Source organism: Rosa chinensis, chromosome 3 (assembly GCF_002994745.2).
Source record: "Rosa chinensis cultivar Old Blush chromosome 3, RchiOBHm-V2, whole genome shotgun sequence".
NCBI lineage: Eukaryota > Viridiplantae > Streptophyta > Magnoliopsida > Rosales > Rosaceae > Rosa > Rosa chinensis.
The window spans coordinates 17,435,899-17,462,829 of NC_037090.1; the positions used below are offsets into that span (position 1 = coordinate 17,435,899).

The following is a 26,931-nucleotide window of genomic DNA, read 5'->3' on the forward strand; positions in this document are numbered from 1 at the left end:
AGTGACCTGGCCAGTTACATGGTCAGTGACCTGGCCAGTTACATGGTCAGTGACCTGGCCAGTTACATGGTCAGTGACCTGGCCAGTTACATGGTCAGTGACCTGACCAGTTACTTGGTCAGTGACCCGACCAGTTACATGGTCAGTGACCTGACTAGTTGGTCAGTTACCTGATCATCGTTTTCTGCCAACATCAATGAAGAATGCTTTGTGCATCATAATCACTTATGCCAACAGAAAACCACAAAACCCATGAGCTTTTAACTTTATATTCTACCCAGATTCATCCTTGTAAGAAAATTAAGCTCTCATATCTGTCAATTTTAATAATGTGTAAAAAATTCTGGGAGATTTTTGTTCTTCATGCAATTTTTACACAATCACAGATACAATACCATATCATCAATCAATTCAATATGCATATTCAAGCATAACCAAAATTGATTTGATTCCAAGAAACCACAGAACAATCAAGAAATTGTAAATTTCATCCGGTCACCATCTACTCTAACCTAACGCACGCCGGGAATGCAACTAGTGTTCTTGAGCACAATCAAAATTCAATTATCATGCTATGAATCGAAATCAATTTCCATAGAAAAACCTGTTTTTGCTTTTTCCCCAATTTGCTGCTAAAAATCACAGCGGAAGCATGAATTTGATATTTAACCAAATGCAGCAACCGACTTAAGTAACTTACCTTGATCAGTTACATGACCAGTTACATGGTCAGTTACCTGATCAGTGACTTGGTCAGTTACCTGACCAGTTACTTGATCCGTAAAGCAAAAACTTTTTTTTTTTTTTTTTTTTTTGTGTGTTTGTTTTGCAAAACCCTTCAACGATTTTGATACTTGTGAGCCTATGCTCTGATACCAATTGTAAAACCATAATTACATGCTCACAATATATGCACACAATCATAAAAGGGATTAAGGCTTACCTTCAGCAATCACTGGCATGGATTCCATCTTATGCTACAAACACGAACACTGAATATGGCCTTCTGTTACTTACCAACTTGTTTCTCAATGGACAAAACAATATGCAAAACGTCGGTAGTAATCAGGGACCAATTCATCTGTATATATAGGAGACTTAACCCTCAAGAAGCTTCCCATTAAAGCTATCCATATCGGTTTAGGTTTCCTAGTTAGATTCTTAATGTAATACTTCATTGTAATCTTTCTTGCAGACTAAGAATAGGATTACTTACCTTAATGAATAGATACACTGCTTCATTAAGTTACAAGTATTGATTTACTGTTTGTATCCATGTTAAACTAGGATTGATATTAAGCTAATCATCAATTACTTTATGATGATATGTGTTATGTCCATATTTGATCTTACATACGGGACACTGTATCTCGAATATAAGCTAAAGGCAACACATTTAGATTGTCCCCAAATCGTTGGAAGACCCAGATACCTCCTTGGATTCGAAACATCTACAATCCAAAATAAAGGTATGATAACTCTTATCACAATTATAGGAGTATTGGGACTGAAATAAAGAGATGACTTGGAGTAACTTATTTGTTGACCAGAAGCCACAACATAAGCTTTGAGTAAGTAAAGAAGGTTATAGGCATTAGAAACTGAGGCTTCCAAGAAAAACAAGGAGTCATCAGCAAACAACAGATGGCTAATTGGTGGACCATTTTGAGAAATAGATACCGGAGATAACCAGCCTACAGAGCAAGCCTTACGAACCAGAGAAGAAAGCACATCACTGACAAATAAGAACAGAGATCTCCTTGCCGAAGGCCTCTTGTAGGATTGAAGAAAATAGAAGGCTTTCCATTGACCAGAACAGAGAAGGAGACTGTTTTCACACAATTCATTATCAACATCACCCAGTGAGAGTGAAAACCAAGTTTAAGCAAAACAGCATGAAGAAAGTCCCATTCCATAGAGTTATAAGCTTTATTAACATCCAATTTCAAACCAAAAGCACCAAGACCTGCTTGTCGAAGAAGCTTTAAATGGTGGAACATCTCATGAGCCACAATAACATTATCTTGAATCTGCCTACCCGTGACAAAAGCTGATTGATTGTCTGAGATGATGTCCGACATGAGAGGTTTAAGCCGGTTAGCAAGAACCTTCGATAGTACCTTATAGGAAAAGTTACATAAACCAATGGGACGAAACTGGTAAGCATGCTCCAGCTGAAGGATTTTTGGAATTAGAGCAATATGGGTACGATTAAGTTCAAGCAACATTGAACCAGTAGAGAGAAAACATGAGGTAGCTTCAAAGACTAGGGTATTGACAATAGTCCAATACTTCTGATAGAAGATACCTGGAAATCCATCTGGACCTGGCGATTTGAAAGCTGTTAGTTGAAAGATCGCTGATTTGACTTCCTCAATACTAACCTCAGCAAGTAGGCTTGTATTCATAACAGTCGTAACAACTGGATCTACCAACTGGAGAATGTCATCCCAATTCCTCGGACCCGAGGACGTAAAAAGTTGACGATAATATTGTAGAAAAACATCCTCAATATCTGCCTCCGAATCCAACCAAAGACCATCAGAGTTGCGAAGACGAAGGATCTTATTTCGCTGGTGTCGCTGAGTAGCTATCCGATGAAAAAATCTTGAGTTATTATCCCCTAATTTAAGCCAAGAGACCCGAGAACGTTGATGCCAAAATTTTTCCTCCAGTAACCAAAGCTCTTCAATACGCATAGTAATAGTCCGGATTTGGAAAGCAGAATCCAAAGCCATACTATTATGAACATGATTAAGTTGAGTAAGCAGGTCTTCAATCTGTTTATGAGAATTTGGAAAAGCCTTCCTACTCCAGAGCAATAAGGATTTTCTACAAGACTTCAAATTGGCAATCCAGGTAGGCATAGCAATAGAGCGTGAAGCATTTATCCAGGCCTTAGAAACAATCTGCTCGCACGAATCTGCCGTAGTCCAAATATGCTCAAAGCGGAAAGGTTTAGGAGAACGAACCTCTGTTGGATAGGAATCAACAAGAAGAGGTCGGTGATCTGATCTAATAATAGGTAAATTAAAGACCTGAGTATGAGGAAGAGCAGAGCACCAATCTGAGTTAGCCAAGCAACGATCTAACCTTTCCTTCATATCAATTGTGTTGTTCCGATATCTATACCAAGTGTGAAAAGGTCCCTGAGAGTGAAGATCTCTCAGAGCTTTATGGTGTAGAAAAGTTCGAAACAAATTCATCCGCCATAACAGAGGAGGACAGCCACCCCATTTCTCATTAGTGTATAATACAATATTAAAATCACCAATACAAAGCCAAGGAATAGACTGAGTAGTGAAATAATGATTCATATAACACCAAAAAGATTTCTTTTTATTTTCAACAGGTTGGCCATACACCCAGGATATCTTACAACGGAAATCTTCATTAGCAAAATACGCCAAAGTGTCAAGGACATTAAGGTTATATTCTACAACTGACACTTAAACAGAAGACTTCCACAAAATAGCCAAACCTCCAGTACTAGTATTTATAGGATTAACTATACAGTAGTGATCAAACTTTAACTGTTGTTGCCAAGAAGAGATTATCGGTTCCTTTTGATGAGTCTCCATAAGTGTAGATACCTCTACTAGCAAGACTAGTTTGCTATCTCACCAAGCATAAGTAACACCCTCTTTGGGACACCCACAAGCCATGGTGAGGCCCAACTGAGATATGCATCTTGTAGCCTTATGTTCAAGCTACGCTACGGTATCCGGAAGTCGCAAATCCGTCTCCGGGAAGCCACCTTCCCGGCCTTGCCAAGTTGCCTCCACAATATGCTTTTCTAGACTAGAATAGTAACTTTGAGTCCCACATCTAAGAAAATGTAAATGAGGGAGCCTCCTTCCCCTATAAAAGGAGACTCCTTCCTACTTACTCGACATCCCATTACATCTTTTGTAATCCCCTTGGGCCGCAAGGCTTAACACACTAGTGTAACATTCAAGTGGACGTAGTTTCCCGCTAAGGCGGGAGATGAACCACTATACATCTCGTGTCACTCTCTCTCTCTCTCTCTCTCTCTCTCTCTCTCTCTCTCTCTCTATCGTTAATTAGATCCCCACGAATCCTAACATTAACAATAAGAAAGATAACCTCAGGGTCGTACTTTCGCCATAGTCTGCGAAGAGATTTCACTGTCAAGGAATACCCTAATCCCTGACAGGTCCAAGAGATGAGCCTCATTTTTGGTCCGTAGCTGCATCTCTGGCCAGCTACCTGTGCCATCTGCAGCATCTTCAGGAAACATAGTAGACATACCCACCTCAGATGAAGGTTGAACCACAACATTCAAACTTAGGTCTTGCATCACAAGAGGATAAGGTGTTGCATCGGATAAGACTGATGAAGCAATCTGAACCTCACTAACCTATTCAACAGTAGCCGGAGCAGTAGGGACATTAGAAGTTTGAATCTTCTTTGGACGACCTCGTCGAGCCAACCCCTTGGCCTTACCAGAGGCAGTAGCGGACAGAGGACGCCCACGACGTGGTTTAGTAGGGACTCGGGAGGGAATAGCCTGATCCACCCGAGTACTATCATCGGAATCTATAGTGCGGTGGCGCTTGGTTTGACAAAAATCCTCAGCCAAATCATCTTGCAGCCTTTTAAGTAATTTGAGGAACTGGAATTGCTGAGCAAGTATAGCAAGAGACCCAAACGGAGGGATTGTTGGTGGAATTGCAGCAAAAACTTCAGGGTGGATATTTGTTGAGAGTGGGACTGGTGGGATTGTTGGAGGTGACGGCTGGAGAGAATGGATATGGAGAGGATAGGGGTTAAGAGAATAGGAGTATCAGGTATAAGGGTCTAAAAAAGGAGGAAGTGGAAATATGGGTAAATTTGGTGGTGGGTCCATTGGAGTAGGCCCAAATAAAGTAGGATCCAAGAGTACTTCCTGATGAGCTAACATAGCTTGCAAGACTAATGGGTCAGACTGAAAGCCCCTCTGAAGATATGGGTCCAATGGTGGTGGAGTGAGACGATGATGTGTTGTGGATGTGTCCGCCAGCTCAGCTAAGGAAAGGGAAACTACCAGTTGCATGTCCTCTACATCAGGAGAAATTAGATGAGGTGGCGACATAGTAGGAGATGGAACTACCCAGTCATCAAATTTGGCTTTACCTTTGTTGAGGGTATTCGTTCCAGAAGGACCAGCTTCTGAAGATGTAGCATATGTGGAAGGGACAGTTGGCTGCCACCTGCCTTGTTGTGGATGGGCAAGAATTAGGGCACCTGTCTGCTGTATAGGGTTACCGGAGAGGGAACCGTACCCAGCTGTAGTAACCGGCATAGTGTTGCTCAGACTGGAAACATAAGTGCCATTTTGCTGAGACCTGCGTTCAACGTACCTACTTTATTTGTGCTCAAAAGCCTGATGAGGGAAGCGATCCCAGTTTTGTTGATTGTTAGGAGGAAGACTGCGAGGAGTAGGAATTGCCATCCAAGGGCCCAGGTGATAAGTTGATGCATGTCTCCTGAAAATACAAGTACTGATGGTATGGCCCAAACGACCACAGCGATAACAGAAATCGGACAATCTCTCATACCGAATTTCTGCCCAAGTTGCTTCTGTGTCACTGTTGCTAAACCAGAAACCAGGAGAAAGAGGGGCCCGAGAGTCTACCTGAACCCTAACATGGAGATAACTAGGATTGCCAGACGGGGAGTTAGGATCATCAACAGAGAGAACTGTCCCCACTTGAGCAACGATCATTTTTGCAATTTCTTTAGTCATGTGACCCCTCTGTAACCCATGAATCTGAATCCAAAAAGTAATGAGGTGGAGAGGGATATCCTCCAATCTGCTGGTCATAGGCCAAGGATGAATAGCCATATTGCTACCCATAACTGACCACGGACCACGCTCAAGCACCTGATCAGCTGCCACCTCAGAAGGAGCTGTGATAGAAAAGATAGAGGTACCGCCCAGCAAGTCCACCCAAAAACGTCCAATCTCAGACCAAGCAGTAGTAAGAATCTGAATGACTGAAGGGGCATGGAGGGTACGATCAACTATGATCGCACCAACAAGCTGAGTATCACGGCCTTGAGTAGGTTGAGTAGGTAGAGGTAGCGGGATAAAGAGTTCACCCTCAGGAAATGCATCTGAGGTATGAATCGGAGGATTATCTGGGAAGGATTTGTTGGGAGATGGTGGGGGAAAGAAGGTAGAAGTAGGGGTATTTTTGGGTGATGGGGGCGGAGATAAGGTAGAAATAGGGGACTTTGGTGGTGAGTACTCCATAGGAGATGGGTAGTGTTTGTAGTTCTGGATGGAGGATTGCGTTGCATGGGGAGGGGGATTTATATTCATGCAGGCCGACATAAGAAGACACGCGTAGCAACAAACAGTGAAGTAAATATGAAGGGATTAGGGTGAAGATAGAAAAACTGAACAGGTGTTAAAAATTTGAGTGTTTTTGTATGGAGAATAGGTGAGTGTTTTTGCATGAAGAATAGGTGAGTTGCATGAAGAATAAGTGTACATGGGGATTAATAGGGTGAAGCCAAGTAATATAAGTAATGATTATATAGAAGAAGGGGGAAAATACGATGAAGAGGAAGGAGCAATCTAGATCAAGAAAAAGTAAAGGAAAAGTGGATCGGAAAAAAAGAAAGGTAAAGTGGAAGAAGAAAACAGAAATTGAAGCACTAAAAATAGTGCAGATTAAGAAGGAAAGGAAAAGATAGAAAACAAGAATAGAGTGTTCTTGTAGCAAGCTCTAGCTACAGTGTAGAAGCTCGAAAAAAGAGCAAGCAGCTCTCACCCTAGAGAGAGTTTGGAGCAGATAAGCCGAATGCCACACATTGCAGAAAAGGTTAAAATTGTTAATTCTTAAAGCTATATTCTGAATCACTTTGCTTGACATAAATCACCATGTTGATGAAAGGCTTCATTATATTTTTCTTTGGAAATAGGTATCAATTGACTGTTATTAGTTCAACTATATATTGAGTGTCACCATGTTGATGAAAGGCTTCATTATATTTTTCTTTGGAAATAGGTATCAATTGACTGTTATCAGTTCAACTATATATTGAGTGTGAAGGAACTCTTGGGAATTTGGCCTGAGCGGTTCATATTCAGCTTCAGTTCAGCACAATTGGATGTAGCCAATGCCGTAAATATTAAATGCTGACATAAGCTCAATAAGGATTGTAAGAAAGTTGGTAACACTACATTACGTACAGCTGCAAGCTAGGTATGGCAACCTCTGGTTCGGGCAAGCACTGACAGATAAAGATCCAGGAATAACCGAATAAGAAGGGTCAAAGTGTCAAATTGTAGTCCATATGGTTGAAAAGGGCACTATACCTTGAGATAGAGGAGACATTGCTTGCTTATCTCTCTATAGTCTATACGAAATGAGCCTGACAAGAAGGTAATACAGATGTGCGGATATATGGCCAGTGGTATCTTCATGTTGACATATAATTTAGGACATAAATATCAGCTCATTAATCAGATCCTCATCCCTAGTTATCTCTCTTCCTTTTTTTTTTTTTTAGCATGTATACATACTGGTTTAAGCATAAATAAAAACATGTTAACTCGCGTTATCCTTATCATTAATCATATCTGTCTTCCATTGCATTTACTGGTTGGTGCTACTTGCCTGCAACCATTAGTTTAGAAATGCTAATTTCTAATTCATGAACTGGGTTAGAAGCCTCTTCATTCTCATGGATATAGGTTGCTGTTGCAATATCACTACTTCAACTTGCTACGAGTAACTTGGGTTTGTCTGTAGAATCGTTGTAAATCTGTATGTAATTAGGATTTTATTTAATTAGGATATCCTGTAATTATGGAAAGATTGTTTCCTATTAGAGTTAGACTACTCCTTTGTACTTGTATATATACCCTCATTGTGGGATGAATAGAATCATCGAATTAACCTTGAATTGAAGTATTATTTTTTACTTGGTATCAGAGCAGGTTCAATCCTTTGAACTTGCGCTGTGTCCTTTGAATGCTGAATCCTAAAGAACACCATAAACCGCTGCGTACCACCACCGTACCATCCTGAATTTCAAACCACCATCACCCTACCTTTTTTTGGAAAAAGAAAAAAAAACTTTTTTTTCCAAAACATTCATATCCATCTTGAAACCCTTGAAAATCCAATCCTGCGAAAATCATGAATTCCTCAATGATGCAATCAGAGAAATAGGCTATGGGGCATTCGGTGACTACTGGATTTTCTGCTATGGCTCAACGCAAACAGGGTCCTCCTCCAGGCTTCTCAGGACTTTCTCCATGTCGTCCTCTAGGTAAACCAAATACATATGCAAACAAAAGGTGCATTATCTGTGGGGAATTAGGTCATAGCAAGGAGCGGTGCTATGAAGTGATTGGTTACCCTGATTGGTGAGACTTCTCCAAGAAACCGCGAAAGAATCTGGGGAAGGCTGCTGTTGCTACTACAGGGGAAGTTTACCTAGACCATGCCTCCGCTAATGTAGCATAGTCAGGTATGAAGGGTAAGGTTACTTTTAATAGTACATGGATAATTGATATAGGTGCATCTGACCATATGACCAATGACCCAAGTCTTGTGAAAAACCTTAGACGTTCCCCTCAAAACGTTGTCTCTACTGCTGATGGTACTCAAACTCCGGTCACCGGAGAAGATTCTATTGCTTTTTCTGATACCTTAACCCTTGAATCTGTCTTAGTTGTTCCATCACTAGCTTATAATCTTATATCTGTCGGTCAAATTATTTTAGCTCTTGCATGTATTGTCACCTTCTATCCGTCTTTCTGTGTGTTTCAGGACATTCTAACTAGACGGATTGTTGGTTATGGTGTTAGAAGGGGGAAATTATACTATCTGGATTTGACAGAGACTGGAAAGAAGCAGAAGCATCTTTTGGGACAAGCTAATCAGATCAACGGGGTAGAGAATGCGAAGGAAGCTGTATGGTTATGGCATCGCCATTTAGGTCATCTATCCTTTCGTTATCTTAAGAAGCTGCAACCTCTCGATTCTATAAGCCTCAACGCAGAGTTTGTGAATGACCCAATGATTGAGTTTTGCCGGTCACATGGAATTCGTCATCAAACCTCTAATTCTTATACTCCTCAACAAAATGGTTTAGCAGAACGGAAGAATAAGCACTTGATGGAAGTTGTTCGTGCTTCCTTGTTTGGCATGAATGTACCTCGGTCCTATTGGGGAGAAGCAGTAAAATCAGCAGCATATCTTATCAACCGTACTCCTTCACGGGTGATTGAGTTTTAGAATCCTCATCAGAAGCTTCATGCACTTTTGACCATCTCTTCTATGCCTAATTTGGAGCCCCGGGTGTTTGGGTGCACAGCCTATGTTCATATTCCCAAGCCTCAACGCAGCAAGCTTGATCCTCGTTCCCATAAGTGTATCTTTGTTGGTTATGCTAACTTTCAGAAGGGTTATCGATGTTATGATCCTCTTACTGGCACTATACATGTCACTCTTAATGTTGCATTTCGTGAATCAGAGCCTTATTACTCAGGGGGAGCTTCTCAGTCTTCCCTTCAGGGGGAGAGAGGTTGTGAAGGGAATCCTCGTTCTATTATTGATTTTGATGTCTTTGAAGACTTGGAAAATTTGGAGGATAGATTTGAAGGTAGAAATTTAGAAACAGAAAATGCAGTTGCCGAACAGAGCATTGTGAATTCCGAAACAGACAATGCGACTGCCGAACGAAGTATTGCGAATTCCGAAACAGAAAATGTGACTGCCGAACAGAGTGTTATGAATTCCGAAACAGAAAATGTAACTGCCGAACAGAGTGTTGTGAATTCCGAGACAGAAGAGATGACTTTTCTGGATAGTTTGAATCAAAATCAAGACGTATCTGAAGCTCACACACAAGATATTCCCCCTTCTACATCACCAACTGAAGATCCCGGTCAAAATGATCTTCCTCAGGTACCCCTAAACTTTAATGAATCTTCTGGGTTAGAAAGTGTCAAACCTAGGAAATCACAAAGGGTTACCAAGGGAATTCCTAAGAAACAATATAAACCAGATATCAAAGCCAAAGCTAAATACCCTATAGCTAATTTTATGTCTAACCATAGGATTTCTGGGTCACATACACTTGTTGTTGATCAATTATCTATTGTGTCTATTCCTAGTAACGTGCAGGATGCATTGACGGATCCAAAATGGACAAAGGCGATGAATGAAGAATTGGAAGCTCTTCAAAAGAATGCAACATGGGAGCTAGTAACTATGCCGGTTGGAAAGAAGACTATAGGATGTCGTTGGGTATTTACTGTGAAGCTTAATGCGGATGGAACTATTAATAGATACAAGGCGACGTTGGTTGCCAAAGGATATACACAATGCTATGGGATTGATTATGAGGAGACTTTTGCACCTGTGGCAAAGATTAATACAGTCCGGATTCTAATCTCACTTGCAGCAAACAAAGATTGGCCCTTGCACCAATTTGATGTGAAGAATGCGTTTCTTAGTGGGAATTTGGAGGAAGAAGTGTACATGAATGTGCCCCCAGGTGTTAAGAATTACCCAAGTGACATTGGCAAAGTGTGTAAATTGAAGAAGTCGTTGTATGGCCTGAAGTAGTCTCCAAGAGCTTAGTTTGGAAGATTTTCAAAGTCCATGAAAGTCTTTGGATACAGACAGAGCAATTCTAACCATACCTTGTTCATGAAGCGCAAGAATGATAAGATTACAGCTCTTATTGTGTATGTTGATGACATAATTGTTATAGGGGATGATCCGAAAGAGATAAATGAATTGTAAAAGTATTTGTCAAAGGAGTTTGAAATGAAGGATCTGGGACAACTGAAGTATTTTTTGGGTATTGAAGTTGCAAGGTCTAAGAAGGGGATTTCACTTTCACAGAGGAAATATGTTCTTGATTTACTTGCTAAAACGGGGATGCTGGACTGCAGACCCATTGAGACACCCATTGAGATGAATCACGGACTTGCTATCTATCCTGATCAAGTTCCAACTGATAAAGGAAGGTATCAACGTCTTATAGGAAGGTTGATTTATCTTTCACATATTAGACCTAATATTGCTTATGTTGTGAGTGTTGTTAGTCAATTTATGCATTGTCCTAGTGAAGAACATATGGATGCAGTCTTTCGTATTTTGAGGTACTTGAAGATGGGACCAGGTAAAGGGTTACTATTTCAGAAAAAAGATGAATTGGAAGTTGTTGGATACACAGATGCAGATTGGGTTGGTGATAAAACTGACAGACGTTCTACATCTGGGTACGCCACTTTTGTTGGAGGGAACCTTGTCACTTGGCGTAGCAAAAAGCAGAAAGTTGTTGCTAGATCAAGTGTAGAAGCTAAGTTCCGAGGTATGGCACACGGAGTCTGTGAAATGTTGTGGATTCGTAATGTCTTGAATGACCTGAGTTACAAGCTTAAAAAGCCTATGGATTTGCATTGTGATAATACAGCTGCCATTGAGATTGCACATAATACAGTTCAACATGATAGAACAAAGCATGTGGAGCTTGACCGTCATTTTATTAAAGAAAATCTTGACAGAAAGGTTATTCGCTTTCCATTTGTAAACTCAAATGAGAAATTAGCTGATGTTCTTACTAAAGGAGTGTCTAGAAAGGTATTTGACAGCTCAGTCGACAAGTTGGGCATGATAGACATCTATGCACCAACTTGAGGGGGAGTGTAGAATCGCTGTAAATCTGTATGTAATTAGGATTGTATTTAATTAGGATATCCTGTAATTATGGAAAGATTATTTCCTATTAGAGTTAGACTACTCCTTTATACTTGTATATATACCCTCATTGTGGGATGAATAGAATCATCGAATTAACCCTGAATTGAAGTATTATTTTCTACTTTGTCCATGCTATTCTCTCTAAGGGTGATGTATACTTTACATGTGTGGAATGTACAGAGAAGATGCAAGATGAAAAGAGATCTGTGATGAATATGATCTATACATACTTGAGAATGTACCAAATACGTACCCATAGAGTAAAATATTGAAAAGAAAAAAGAAAAACCAACTATCAAGTGCAACTTGATTTATAAATCATCTGCTGTTTCATAGTCCACTCTCATTGAATAAACGTGTATTTAATTATCTGCTTTGATGAGGAAACATGAAGTATTGTAGGAATACTTTCAAGGCAATTGTATGCATGTCATACGTTAACACATTATAGAATTTTCCATATATATATAGAAACACAAGTTAATTAACATCCTCATTCCTCAGGCTCAAAGTCTCTTCTTGACTACATCTTATAAAAAGCTATCAATCTATAGTGCCTTGCCAGAGTCAAGCAATTGAACATGTTTGTGGGTAAAGCTATGATATGTTAACATTTCTCATACATCAACTATTTTTACTACTTTAAGGACTCATGTTACCACTTTGAGGACAAATTTTACTATTTTGAGGACTCATACGGTAAACTAAGAAAATTTACCACTTTAAAGACTCATGTTACCACTTTGAGGACTAATATTACTATTTTGAGGACTCATTTTACAACTTTTAAGGCAATTGTATGCATGTCATACGTTAACACATAGTAGAATTTTTCAATTTTTTGTTCTTCTTCCTGTGTTCATAATGCTTTATTATCTCTCTCTCTCCCTCTCTCTCCTTTTTTTTATTTTTTTTTTATTCAGATAGTCAGCCTTTTGTTGAACTTTAATGATGTTGATGTCAATGCAATTACTAGTCAGTTTCACTCACAAGTATGAACTCAGCTTAGAGCTTCTGGTATTGCAAAGCAGCACTAAAGAACCTTCATATATATAGAGCACCACCACTTATAGCACAGAAGTTGGTGTTAATAGCCTTCTTGGTCATGTTGAACTTGGCAGGCCAATATGTAACGGCTGGATTATGCGAAGCAGGGAAGGCTAACAGAGCTGATTAAGTCGGTTTCAAAGTGTTCTACCTGTTCGTACGTATGCCATGCACGTTCCTTTGTCTCAGACTTCAGACCTCTTTGGTGGCTTGGGACACAAGGGTACTTAAGCAACAAGTTGTGTCTCTCATTAACTTCAGTGGCTTTCTGCATGCAGTTGCAGGGCTTTTCCATCCATATATAGACTCTGTGGTTTAATTTTGGGAGAGGGAAGGATCATGGATGTGAATATGTGCTACTTTGGGTCTTTCCACTTTGACTTCCCGAATCAATATATAGCTGTTGAAACACCAAATGGGTAATGGAAGCAAGTCCCAATTCTGCAAATCTCAAAAGAGTCATATCTGATGATGAATATAAATCTTGACATGAGAGCAACAATGCTGTATAAACGTTATCTCAGAGTCTTATTCAGTCAGCTAGCTATATCATATGAAGTAATTAGAGTTACTTTCTGCAACTGTCTATATAGATTACCGCAACTACTATAATATTGGTGGTGCTTAGAAGTGAGAACAATATATACTTTTTATTAGATTAAGATAAATTACCGGGCATAATGTGGTCGATCAGATTAGTTAGTTGCCCACATTAGTTTGTTCACACAAAATGTGGTAGAAAAAGTAAACTCGAAGACACAAGCTGACAAGCGTTTTTTCTTCTGGTCTTTCCACAGAAAATTCTAAGACACGTACATAATTGTAATTTGCACACACAGAATGTGATGACTGATGAATAATGATTACCATCACATAAACCTTTTTTTTTTTTTTTTTGACTCATCACATAAATTTGTTGTTCAGTAATTATGAAAAAAGAAAAAAACCTCAAATGGTTATGGGCATTTACTAGTTACAATTAAAATTAGTAATTATATATGAAAAAAAAGAAACCTCAAATAACCTTTCAGTTTTTGCTTGACTAGTTAAGTGGATAGCTGTTGCTGTTGCAGTGTTGCCCATACCCTTTTATAAAAGGGATTTTGTCCATTTACCCCATTTCTAGGGATTTTTTTCCCACTTACCCCATTAAGTTTTTTTAATTCTCTCTTACCCAATACACTCTAAGGGAGTCTTCCCTAATACCTTTTTTTTTGTTTTTAATTTTTTTTTAATACCATTTTACCCTCACCCCTTTGTTACTTAGAGAGAGAGAGAAAAAATAGAAGAGAGAGAAACCATGGGAGACTTCGCCGGAGCCCGTCACCGGCCGCCGGAATCCGGTCACCGGCCGCCGGAATCCGGTCACCGGCCGTCGGATTCCGGTCACCGGCCTCCGGATTCCGGCCAACGTTCGCCGGATTCCGGCCAACTTTCGCCGGAATCCGGTCACCGGTCGCCGGATTTCGGTCACCTAATAGAGGGGCAATAGACGTCTATTGCCCCCCAATAGACGTCTATTGGGGGCCAATAGACGTCTATTGCCCCAATAGTCTATTGCCCCCTAATAGACGTCTATTGGCCCCCAATAGACGACTATCAGCCATGTATTGCCCCCCAATAGACGTCTATTGCCCCCCAATAAAGGGGCAATAGACGACTATCAACCATGTATTGCCTCCCAATAGACGTCTATTAACCATGTATTGCCCTCCCAATAGACGACTATCAGCCATGTATTGCCCCCAATAGACGACTATCAGCCATGTATTGCCCCCCAATAGACGTCTATTGCCCCCCAATAAAGGGGCAATAGACGTCTATCAACCATGTATTGCCCCCCAATAGACGTCTATTGCCCCCCAATAAAGGGGCAATAGACGTCTATTGCCCCCAATAAAGGGGCAATAGACGTCTATCAACCATGTATTGCCCCCCAATAGACGTCTATTAACCATGTATTGCCCTCCCAATAGACGACTATCAGCCATGTATTGCCCCCCAATAGACGACTATCAGCCATGTATTGCCCCCCAATAGACGTCTATTGCCCCCAATAAAGGGGCAATAGACGTCTATCAACCATATATTGCCCCCCAATAGACGTCTATTAACCATGTATTGCCCTCCCAATAGACGACTATCAGCCATGTATTGCCCCCAATAGACGTCTATTGCCCCCAAAAGCAATAGACCGCTTGCAGCAATTTTAGTACCATCCCAAAAGCAAAGTAGTTTGTGTAGAACTTTTTGATTATGAATTGTTGAACAGAAAGGCGCAACGATAAATTGACAAACTGCATACCATCCCAAAGGAACAATGCCAAAAATATTTCTCATAATAATAAGTCAAATATGACTTGAACCAACATATCACATGGAATTCTATAACCCACGTACGAGCTTGATTCTTTCAGCAACCGTATAGCAATTCGAGCAGTGAACTTTGTTATGAATTAATCAATTAAGCGACGCCTGCATAATTGAAGCAACGCAACGAGCCACTGAACTATTTCGAAAACGAAGCAAGCCAAAAAAAAAAAAAAAAAAACCAAACGGAGACAGATTCACCTCATCCTTCCCCTACCTAGCGTGCGGCTTTGCGGCCATCATCGACTTCAGCGAAGCCACCCACGACGACGAAGAAGACGACGGAGCCGAGGGAGGAGAGAGAAGATGATGACGGTGGTACTGCTCCCCAATCTGATATGAGAGAGAGAGAGAGGGAGAGAGAGAGAATGAAGGATCTGCTCCCCAATCTGATCGGAAACTACTGCGGCGACGACAACGAGGTTCATCGGCGGGCAGCCGGGCACCAAGGTGATGTAAAGGAACTCCGAGCTCGCTGCATAAACTCGCCACGGGCTGCACGAGAGTCGGCTTCTGGGCTGCACGACCATCGCCGGCTGCACCTTCACGGCTCTGTGAGAGAGAGAGAGAGAGAGAGTCAGATCGGAGGAGAGAGATAAGGGAGAGGAGAGAGAGCTCGATGCCATATAGTGTAGTTTATTAATTTAGCTGAGGGTAAAATTGTCTTTTTAAATTAAATTGGGTGGTTGAGAATAAAAATGTGTTGTTGGGGTAAGTGGGATAATTTTATCTTATTTTGAGGCTTTGGGTCAAGGACCCTTTATAAAATGCTTGGGTGCATCTACTTGCCCATACCAATTGTGTTTAATTGAAGCTTTAATTTTTGGGCTTATAAACTTTGCTATAAAGCGCATGAAGGAATTTGCATTTGGGTCCCCTTATTAAAATCCTTGACAAGCTTACTTAATTAGACGTTGTTTACTTAATGATAAAAGCTTGTAAATTAAGCCCGCATGCAACATTAATTTACAATTACGATCAATCTTGTAAACTTGATACGTAACAAATGAGCATGATTTGGGTCTTAACATATAGTAACATATAGTGCGTTGCAATTCAGTCACGTACGTAGCAAATATGCAAATACTAACTTCTGTGTTCATCAATCAGGGCTGGATAAGCTAGCTAGCAGATCTAAGCAGCCTTTCTTAAAAAAAAAAGGAAAAAAAAAAAAAAAAAAGATCTAAGAATGTTATAAGCGTTTACGTACGGTCACACTCATTTTCCTTTTTACATTTTTATTATTCCCATTTTATAGAGGAAAACAGTGAAATGCCTGCATCGGGTGGCTGGGGTTCAGTCACAAGTCGCTGTCTGCCTGTCTATTTGGAGCTGTAATGGCCCTTGATGCTTAAATGAACTGAAAAAAATAAAAAATAAATATCAGTTCACTCTTGAGGCCAAACGAAAAGAGAAGGGAAGGAGGAAGTAGCCCCTTCTCAGTGTGTACCATCCACATCGAGCTCATCACGAGGGTGAATGTGAACGGGTCAACGGTCAACGCCGGCATATATCAACCCCTAGCTAGCTCCAAGGTGGTCATCACCAAGCTCAGCCTCCACAAGGACCCGCAAGTAGTCGCTACTCGACCGCCGAGGAGATCGATAATGCAGAACGTTGACTGACGTTGACGGATATTCTTGTGGTTGGCTACATAGGTACTTCATTTCATTGTCTGATGAGATTTTCTGGGTCTTTTGTATTGGATTGGACTTCAATTTTGCCTTTCCTCTTTAACTTTTTAACATTTGCTGTTCTATTCTGATATCAAATCCAGCAAACCTCCTTCGTCCTAAATGTACCTTCACGCTTAATTTCCTAATGAATAGTCTCGTTTTTTAATTAGCAACAATGACTAAGAGATGATGAGCAAGAAATGTGTTTTAAGCTAGCTAGTTAGCTTCTCATCATGACTAAGATTCATTAATTTGTCCACATTTTCTTCCATAGGGTTATGGTCTACATTACTAGAAGGTGCCTCCTTTTTGTAACATGATTTTGCCTCCTTATGGTCATGTTTTATTTGATTTGTTTAAGGTAGTCCAAGGTGTGCATTGTTCTTATTTTTCTACGGTTACTGTTTTCACATTTGGGGGAATATGCTCCAGCTGTTCATATTTTTGCTCTAAAATGTTACAAATTTCTTTTAACTAATTACTAGAAAAATGAATTGAAGAATTGTTAGTCAAGCTCCTTAATATCCATATGTTTCTTTAATTTAAGCTAAGAAGGTAGTCTATCTAGAGGTCTAATTATGCTACAAATCATCTTAAAATTTCTTGTTTTTATGCTTCTTTGTTAATAATGTGTGTCTTTTAGGTTATGTAAAGTTGTAGGCCTTGTAACAAAAAGAAGATAATATATTTCTTGTGTCTTGCTTCCACTGCTGATATGTGTTGATCTTGTTTTTGTATGCAGTTTCACAAAACCAAGACCCCAGGAACATGGGACCTGAGGTACTTTTCTTGACTGTAGTGGTCCTAATTTAACTTCCATTTTTTGGTTATCTTAAACAGCAAAAAATTCCTTGTAGTAGTAACTTTGAACTTGTTTTTGTTGATTTCGTTGTCTGTTTTTTCATCTGGCAGGATGCAACCTGTGAAGAAATCTCTAATCATAATGAGAGATTGAGCAGGACAGTAAAGGTCTTTGGATTTCCTTGTACCAATAAGGATGCAGAGGAAACTAGTCCTGATGATATGAGTGCTCAGCTTACGGGAACAGTGGTGAAGTCCTCTGTTGAAATCATTACCGGAAAAGAATCAGTTGATTTTGTTGGACTGGAGGAAGTGAACCCCAAATCAAATAGATATAGATATGATGCTGTGGTGCGGTTTAGCAACACCAACCAAGCCAACACACTTATACAGTGGGCAGCATCTGGAATTTTGTGCTATGGTCACTGTCGTCTGAAGGCCGAGAAATATGTGAGGGACAATGTGCCTCGATCAAAGACACCTAACCCATGCATGGAGAACTTAACAATGCACTTTGGGTGCCAGACTAAGGACACTGACTTTTATAGTTTGTGGGGAGCAGACAATGTTTCAATGGCGCACGAGGTGGATCCACGCAGATTGACTTTCATTATGGAAGATAAGCTTACACAGTATAAGCTTCAGTTTTATGATGCGGGTATTCATGAGTTTGAGCTTCGTTGCCCTCGAGTTAATCTTGAAGATGATGATGGTAGTTCATTTGCCACATATTTACTAATGAAGGTACTAACGTTCACCTTTTTTCTTTTTTATAAATCTTTTATGATTGACATTTTACAACTTCAATTCTATCTTCAGTTAACCAAGTCAAATGTAGTCTTACTTAGAATTGAACCAAAGGGCCGCCTCATCATTTTTTTCTGAAAATTTTTCATCCTTAATATCTCGTAGTCTTTAACATGCATGCTTGATTGGAATAGAAAAGATTAGAAAACAATAGAAAACAGTCCCAAATTTTCTGTTAGCCTTGTTTGTATTTTTTTTTTTTGAGAAGAAACAGCTTTTTATTAAAAAAGCAAAAATCGAGATACAGGGAGGCAGACAAGGAGTCCGCTTTAATGATCTAAAGAGGGCAGCTAGGGCTATAGGCCTAGCATCTCGTCTAATAATACTAATCAAGGCTTAGGGGCTTATACTACAGCTGCTTGCCAGTTAAGAATAATGGAAGAAAGATTATAATCCTTGAATTCCTTAGAAATAGAAACCCATAAGGATGCCCAAAACTTGACTCTCTCCCACAGGTCTTCCTTCTCCACCCCTCCATAGTTTTCAAATAATCTTTTATTTCTTTCCATCCAGACCACCCAAACTACAGCTAGCACCCCACAACCCCAAAGGGTTCTGGCCTTTTTACCTCTACCAAACGCTATGGGATTTTCTCTTAGCAAGTCATTTCTCTCTAATGGAGTTGTCCAGTCCACTCTTGCTTCCCAAAATAATTTTTTCCATAAGAAATTAGCCACTTCACAATGCACGAAGACATGATCAGCACTTTCCCCTTGAGCTTTGCATAAAATGCACCAGTGAGGAGAAAAACAACTTCCTGGTCTTCTCCTTTGAAGAACATCACATGTATTTGTTTTCCCCAGAACCACAAGCCATCCCAAAATCTTCACCTTAGTAGGGACCTTGACCTTCCAAATAAACTTTGCAGGAGGAAAAATTGGATCTGATCCACAACTAATTAAGAAGCTATGGAAAGATTTGCAAGAGAATTTCCCATTGTATTAACTGTTATCCCCTTTGGTAATTAACCAAAGAAAAAATGAGCCAATAGATATCACTTTTTTTTATGAAATATAGACAATCTGTTTTAACTACTTTATGTTTTTAATATTTCTTGCTTTTATGTCTCCTTGCTCAATAAAGTCTCTTCCTCTTAGTGTTCTAAATTAGGGGAAATAAGGGTATTCAAAACAACATATACTATCCTTACCAAACAACAAAGAGATCATTTTTTTTTTTTTTTTGAAATAACAAAGAGATCATTGTGCTAGCTATGATTATGGGAATTTGGAACCTGCCTAGCAAGTTTTTACTTATTTCTTTTTGGCATAAGTATCATACTATCATTTAATTGATGTTTCCTAATGAATTTGCTTGTCCATATATTATTAGTTGAAAGAAGCACCGAGGATCTTTAAGGAAGTGGATCATGGCCCGCAATTTAAACACCCTTATTATAGGATTTCACCAGATAAGGAGTGGGTGAGAGCAACAGATTTCACTCCGTCATATTCAATAGGCCAATCTTCTGTAGTTTGCTTGATTATTGGCCACACATGTCTTCCAAATTTTCTGCGGCAGTTTTCTTGCCCTTACAAGCAGAGGTCAGATGGACTCAGATTGGTGCAAGGCGATTCTTATTCTATCCACTTGGACTACAAACTCGTACCTATTGTTGAAAGTCTTGATCTGCCATATGAGATAGTTTACAAGATCAACTCATTGGTTCAGAGAGGGAAGCTTGTTGGTCCAAATCTAGATAAATTTTTTTATCATTTGATGAATCTGAAATCTCAGCAGAGGTGGCAAATAGAATTTGCTTTGGATAGATTGGGGGATGTGAGAGATACTTGTTATGATCCTTGCTCTTGGCTAGAGGACTTCTACTCCAATCCTGTCACATCAAAGTCTGCCACAAGTTCAAGTCATAATGCTGCAGCTATGGTTCCTAACATTTTAGTCACACCCTCAAAGGTTTACTTTAATATTCCAAAGTGCATGTCCAATCGTGTACTACGTATAGTGTTGCAGAGTCATCCGCATCTGATTGGTAACTTCCTTCGAGTATCTTTTGTTGAGGAGAATATGAGCAAGTTATATTTCAACAAAGATGATGTTGAAATCAAAGAAAGAATTCTTGCCATCTTGAGAAATGGTTTAAGAATTGCCGAGAAGAAGTTTGAGTTTCTTGCATTCACAGGAAGTCAATTGCGCAATAATTCTTTGTGGATGTTTGCATCTACACCTGAGCTTACTGCATCGTCCATCAGAAAAAAATTGGGAAACTTCAGCCATTTGAAGAATCCGGCTAAATATGCAGCAAGGCTAGGTTTATCTTTTGGTGAGTCAGTTGAGGCAGCACATGTGACGTGTGATGAGTATGAACATGTTGAGGATATCATTCGTGGCAAGTTTGTCTTCTCTGATGGGATTGGGAAGATATCTGAGAGTTTTGCTAGGAAAGTGGCCCGGGCATGTCACTTAAGTGAGACTCCGTCTGCATTTCAGATACGATATGCCGGTTACAAGGGTGTGGTAGCTATTGATCCTGACTTAAAGGAGAAGAAGCTCATATTGAGAGATAGTATGCGTAAGTATCAGTCACAGATCACGGCATTTGACATCTTGAGTCACAGTATGTATATACCGTATTTTTTGAACCGACAGCTGATCTTGCTCATGTCTTCTAGAGGAGTTGAGGATGAAGTCTTTTTGGAGAAGCAGAGATTGTTTATACAACAGTTGACAGAATTATCTATGAACCCTTCAACAAATGCACATGACATGGAGAGATATGCCGGAGAGAGGACAAACACTTTCAAGGAACTTGATTTTTTTGATAGACTTGATGAATCATTCAGAGATCAGCCTTTGAAGGTGATGAGAAATGAATCAAGAATCTATATTCCTGATGGAAGAGTGATGATGGGGTGTTTGGATGAGACTGCTATATTAGAACATGGTCAAGTATTTGTCCAGTATAGTCAATTGGAGTCTTGCGGATTTGATGAGAGAAGCAAGAAGGAAAAAAAGAGCATCATCGTGAAGGGAAATGTAGTTATTGCTAGAAGTCCATGTCTGCATCCGGGAGACTTGCTTGTTTTAACGGCTGTGGATATTCCAGCTCTACATCATATGGTGGACTGTGTTGTATTTTCACAGAATGGAGAAAGGTAAATTTCTTTTTTTGTTGCATTTAGGCATATGGTATTCTGTGCTACACATTATTGTCTATTGTGTGCATTTGGACTCTGGAAAAGAGCAGATATGGATTACTTTTATTGAACCAAACTTTTGCTTTTCCAAATTAGAAGTTGTACTCCTTTTCCTTTTAAACATTTGTAGATGTGATTCGTTAGCAATTTTGCAATCAATTGCAAAGGGCTATTTTTTCTCGCTTCACTAAATTATTTACAAATATTTCATGCATACATGTTGTTGATTTGATTCTTATATATGTTTGTTGTTAGGCCTAATCCAGATAAAACCTCGGGAGGTGATCTTGATGGAGATCTTTATCATGTGTGTTGGGACCCAACTTTAATTCCTAGCCTACCATTTGATGCTGCGGATTATCCTGCATCAAAAAGTTCTGAATTAAATGAGGTCAAGATTGAGGTAATTCGGAGATTCTCTCCCTCCATCTCTTCCCTCTGATCTGATAATACTTCTTGAATGTAGATTTTAATTAAACTATTGAGTATCACTGTTTCTGCCACTTTTTTACTCTGTCACCACTTTGAAATACACTTGGTTCAAACTATTGAAACATATTCAGTGGATTTCTCACCACTTCAAGAGGTTTTTCTCGATTACTGGGTTAAATGTTTGCGTTGGTGGCTGTAAAAAGAAAAGAAAGTGCTGCTGGGTTAGTTGGACACTTTAGGGTTGTTCGGTTTGTTTTTTGAGAAGAGATGCTTGCCGTAAACTGAATCAGTATTTTTAAGAAACCTCAGTCAAAGCAATATTGAACCAACTACTTGAACTTCCACGCATCTCCTTATGTATTTGCTCTTCATAGGTTTAATTGCTTTGGTTCCACTCCTTTTTGTATTCCTGATTCCGTGCAAGCAGATTTGTTAGAAGAGCAACTCATTATACTCGATGCCCATTTTCTTTTGGTTCAGGATGTTAAGAAATATTTTGTGGAATACATGTTAAAGGACACTTTGGGAAAAATTACGAATGCGTGGTATATTTCTGCGGATTTAAATGGAGAAGGTGCACGGAGTTCCCAGTGTTTAGACCTTGCACAGCTAGCTTCAAAGGCTGTTGATTCTGCAAAAAGTGGTGAAGATGTTTCCTTACCATTCTTTTATGGGACATACCCAGATTTCATGGAAAAGAATCCTAATCAGACCTATAAATCAAACAAAGTGCTTGGAAAACTTTATCGTCAGTGGAAGACCATGGTGCTAGATGAATCTTAGCTCAGGCTGTGCTGGAGGTAAATTTTCAACAGATGATCATGATGTACATTGTATAAATGTCATACTTGTGTATAATATATAAGTTTAACTCACCTAATTGTTTGCAACTATGTATAGTATGACATCAGATTTTTCATCGAGGTTAAATCTCTTTTGTAGGGTCTGGAACCATATTTGGATGGTAGCTCCACTTATTATGTATAACAAGTAGTTTCTCATTTCCTTCTTGAGGACTGTAGCACCGATTGGCAACAGCCAGGTAAATCATTGGCAACAAGTGCCCACTGACTCATTAATTCTATGGTGGTGTGCATGATGCACTATTTTAAATATTTGGGAATCAGAATACTTTTAGCTTCTTCTAACTAGAGTTTTATTTCAACTATCTGCAATCTTTTGAATATCAGTATTTGGTAATTGAAGATGTCATGATCTGTGATTTTAGCCTTAAGTATCTGGATATTGTCAAAATGAGAACCTTTATAACTATTGAGTGCAGTAACACATGAAAAACACAATCTTGGTAATTATACCATGCCACAGCATGGTACCTATGCTAGTAGCCTTATAATTTGTGGTAAATAGCTTATTGACAGCTATGTCTGACCTATAATTCACTGTGCCAATAATCTCATAGATGGCTGATCTATAATTCACTGTACCAATTATGTCATAGATGATTCATGTTTACTTGGCTTCTTCATTTTTCTTAAAATCATTTTCATAGCTAATTTACTTTATCAGTTCTTTTGAAGTCTAAACCATAGGAAGTTTGATATTTGCCTACTCGGTCACCACTTGAATCATAATTACAAAGCCTTAAACTTACTGAAGAACTAAAGAAGAACCAGTGATTCTTGGTAATTGCCAATCCTTAGATGAAAGTTGAATATATAGTAACTTCAGAGATTCTTAGTAAAAAGCTGGAGTTTATTAAAGTGGATCTTATGGTTAATACTTTTAAAGCTCTAGAAGAATGTTCAGCCTGAGAAGCAGTTTCAAAGGTGTGACTTCTTTGTCCAGAAGCTTTGTGCCTTGAGAAAACCAAAAACCAATATTCAGATCCGTCAATAGAATGTCCGTTTAAAATACACGTAAATTGTTTCTCCTCCAGGAATGTGGAATGGAGGTATACAATGAACAAGGTCCAGACTGTAAACAGGTGACCTATGACCTATCTGTGAATTTTGATATTGAAGGCTTGGAACATTGCCAGATGTTTTTTAGTAGGGAGTGTCAAATTTTTTTTTTACTTAAAATCCTTTCTGTTTTCCTGTTCTCCTTTTTTCTGGAAGTTCCTCGATTAGGTGATCTTTTAATTGTGTATTGCTTAATTAAAAGCCCTAGTTTTAGGGTGGGTACATGCTTATAAATGCATTGAAGATCCTTCAAACGAGTTCTCTTGGAGCCTTTGCAGACTAACTTGATATTATGCTTTAATTTAGTTATGCCAGCTTATACATACATGGTTATAAGCTGGTTATGTCTTGTCCCACCTGATATCTCTACATGACCTGCTTAAGCTCTAAGGTCATTATGGATGGACCATACTTATAATATAAAGCAACAAGCTAGTTGAAATGCCCTAGTATATGAAGGTCCTTCATATGCTATAAGAGTCCTTTAAGGTGGAATTTGGTATACCCTTACCTGCCAGAAAGGACTTTGATGATTTAGACTATGCATATCTAGCATTTGGTGTATAGTAAATCCTTCAAACTAGTTGTCTTAGTGAACGCGCAGAGTTAGAACTTGATGTATAGTAGATATACACAGACTAGTTTGCTTAGGTTGGTTGTGCTGACTTATATATACCTGCTTATAAGCCGTTTGTCTGGTCCCACAAGATATCTTTACCCTACCTGCTTATGAGCTGTAAGGTCATTGCGCATGGAGTATACCTATGATCTAGAGAAACAGGCTGGTTGCAAACCCTTTGAAATTTAATCTAGCTCATTCATGTGCCATGGAAGTACCTTATTGTGACATTTATGTAACTTTACGCACCATAAAGGATCGGATGATTCATACACTTGGTAAGAATAATGTTTGTAGTGTATAAATTTCAGTTATATGTTATGCAGATTCTAGCTTACATTCAGGCACATTAGAAACTTCAGTTGGAAATTGCTACATCAGGTCACTTGATTGGCGCGGAGATGAGTATAAAGAGGAACCGACCCAGTGAAGAACTGATCTGCTGTTACTACAACTAATAAATAGTCTGATTCAATTTTGAACTTCTGGGAAAAATATTATCCTTATTAAACAGTTGTATCCTCGGTTTCTGTAAACCTACTTGAGTAGAAAGACTAACGTAGATTCTTTTATACATATCATGGGCGTTACTGTTTATGGTGCATATAGACTGTTTAGAATGACCTTGCCATATTTCCATCATTTTTATCTATATTAAGAGAACCTGTTACGCTTGGCCTTATCTATTTAAACAAGAAAAAAGGTAAAAGAAATGTGAGAGCAAAAGGGGTCGACTTGTTTATTTTATAATTTTATTATTATTGCATAAAGCTCAAGCTCTGTAACTTTAATTCAGTTTAGAGAAGTCTGTATGCTATATGCTAGTAAATCCAAGAGGCCAGAGAAAAACTGCAATCCAAGAGGTACACTTGTGTTAGGCTAAGCACAGTATCGTGATGTATGCCTATGGCAATAAAGAGGTGCAGTGGACTTAGAGTAAGCACTGATATCGAATTGACATAAGAGATATGTTCCCTAACTTTTGAAGCTTGAAGGGAGCTTAGAATGATAAATGCTTTATAGCTTTTGAATTTTTAGATACAGTAATTATTGTTTTTCTGGTTCTTGAGATCAGTTTTCTGCTTTAGATCTGTTGAAATATGATTTCTATTGCCCCTGTGAAATGAGATGCATCTGTTTAATAATTGAGGCCTTCATTTCCTTTTGATTTTTTCAATCAATAGTTGTAGGAATATGCCTGAGATAAATATATATATTTTCTTCTTTTTACTGGAATATCGTCTCTTCTTGCTCCTTGTTATTTAGATTTCATATATAAAAATGCACAGTTTTAGCCAGAATGAAGTGTAAAGGAAATAGGTCAAGTCTGCGCCGACTGGCCCTTTTTTTTTTTGTCTTTTTGTTTTTCTTCAGAACTGCCTTTGAAAATGTCTGCTTACTACTGAATAAATTGCAATGCTTTGACTTAAACTCTACTTTTTTTATTTTTTATCATGGTATGGTATATTTGTAAAAGATGGCCGGAACAGTATTAGTTTACTTGATCATAATGGAGTTTTTGTTTATTTGTATTGGAAAGAACAGACTTCATGATTTGAACTTTTGCTTTTCGATCCCTTAAAAACCTGCAATGACCTATAAAAATTTGAAGAATTAGTGTTCTAACTTGGAAGTTCTCTTAAATAGAAGTCGTATTCAATGCTTTCAGTCAGCTGTGTTCAAAATGACCTGATGTTGAACCTGTCTGCAAGGTGCAAGGCGAATTAAACTATCATTGATTCTGGTAATGGCTAGGGGAGAAGCTTATTTATGGATATTGTGGAGATTGGGTGATAATAGCTATGTAGGCCTGGAATTGGACCTGCTGGTTTTCTTTACCTTCTTGTTTTTGGTTTTTCATATTCTAGTTTGAATTTATTTCTTCGCACCATTAAGTTCAAGATTGAGAATTCTAAGGTCTCCTTGTCAAGGGATATAAATTTTTTGGTTTCTCTAACAACGTGCCCAAGGTGTTAAGGTTATTGCTGTCTACTGTACAACTGAGGATATATACAGCTTGTTCAACTAATATTACTGTGAACTTAAGTTGGTTTCTCTAAACTTTTACTTTTGCGTGAGTAAACAAAATGCTAAAAAGTTGTATATAATCCTCGGTTTCTGTAAGCATGCTTGAGTAAAAGTTAGAGAAACTGATGCAGGTTTAATTCACACACGAGTATGTCTGTTTATGCGACTATTGTCTGCGAATTTCTCCCTAAATTAGTAGCAGTGATACAATCAGCCATGGACAGAGAATTCCTCCTTAATGGGTTGTCCTTCACATGATACATGGTGGTGGTTGAATTTCGGCTTTCCCATAATCCTATCCCACATTGGATTAATTTCCTTGCAAGATTAGGTTGT

The 26,931-nt window shown here is 38.9% G+C and overlaps 1 protein-coding gene across 2 annotated transcripts; it reads left to right on the plus strand.

The window, feature by feature from the left end:
* The first annotated feature begins 16,559 nt into the window (after window positions 1-16,559).
* Window positions 16,560-25,246, plus strand: LOC112191540 (RNA-dependent RNA polymerase 1). Of its 2 annotated transcripts, XR_002932999.2 has the most exons (8): window positions 16,560-16,813; window positions 17,574-17,611; window positions 17,744-18,376; window positions 19,772-21,552; window positions 21,850-21,997; window positions 22,507-22,826; window positions 22,969-23,068; window positions 24,894-25,246. XR_002932999.2 is itself a non-coding variant. In XM_024330901.2 (7 exons), exons 2-6 carry the CDS (start codon window positions 17,600-17,602, stop codon window positions 22,807-22,809), a joined length of 2,877 nt encoding a protein of 958 aa, XP_024186669.1. In that variant the 5' UTR covers window positions 16,560-16,813; window positions 17,574-17,599; the 3' UTR covers window positions 22,810-22,826; window positions 22,969-23,266. The 2 variants fall into 2 exon arrangements, 1 of the variants encoding a protein (XP_024186669.1); XM_024330901.2 differs by lacking the exon at window positions 24,894-25,246 and having other exon boundaries at window positions 22,969-23,266.
* Window positions 25,247-26,931: the final 1,685 nt, after the last annotated feature.

What these genes read in the sequence shown, in the direction of transcription:
- LOC112191540 (XM_024330901.2), top strand. An exon ending in CCACATATTTACTAATGAAG is followed by an intron (nt 18,377 to 19,771) that starts GTACTAACGTTC and finishes ATATATTATTAG; the next exon opens with TTGAAAGAAGCACCGAGGAT. An exon ending in TAAATGAGGTCAAGATTGAG is followed by an intron (nt 21,998 to 22,506) that starts GTAATTCGGAGA and finishes CTTTTGGTTCAG; the next exon opens with GATGTTAAGAAATATTTTGT.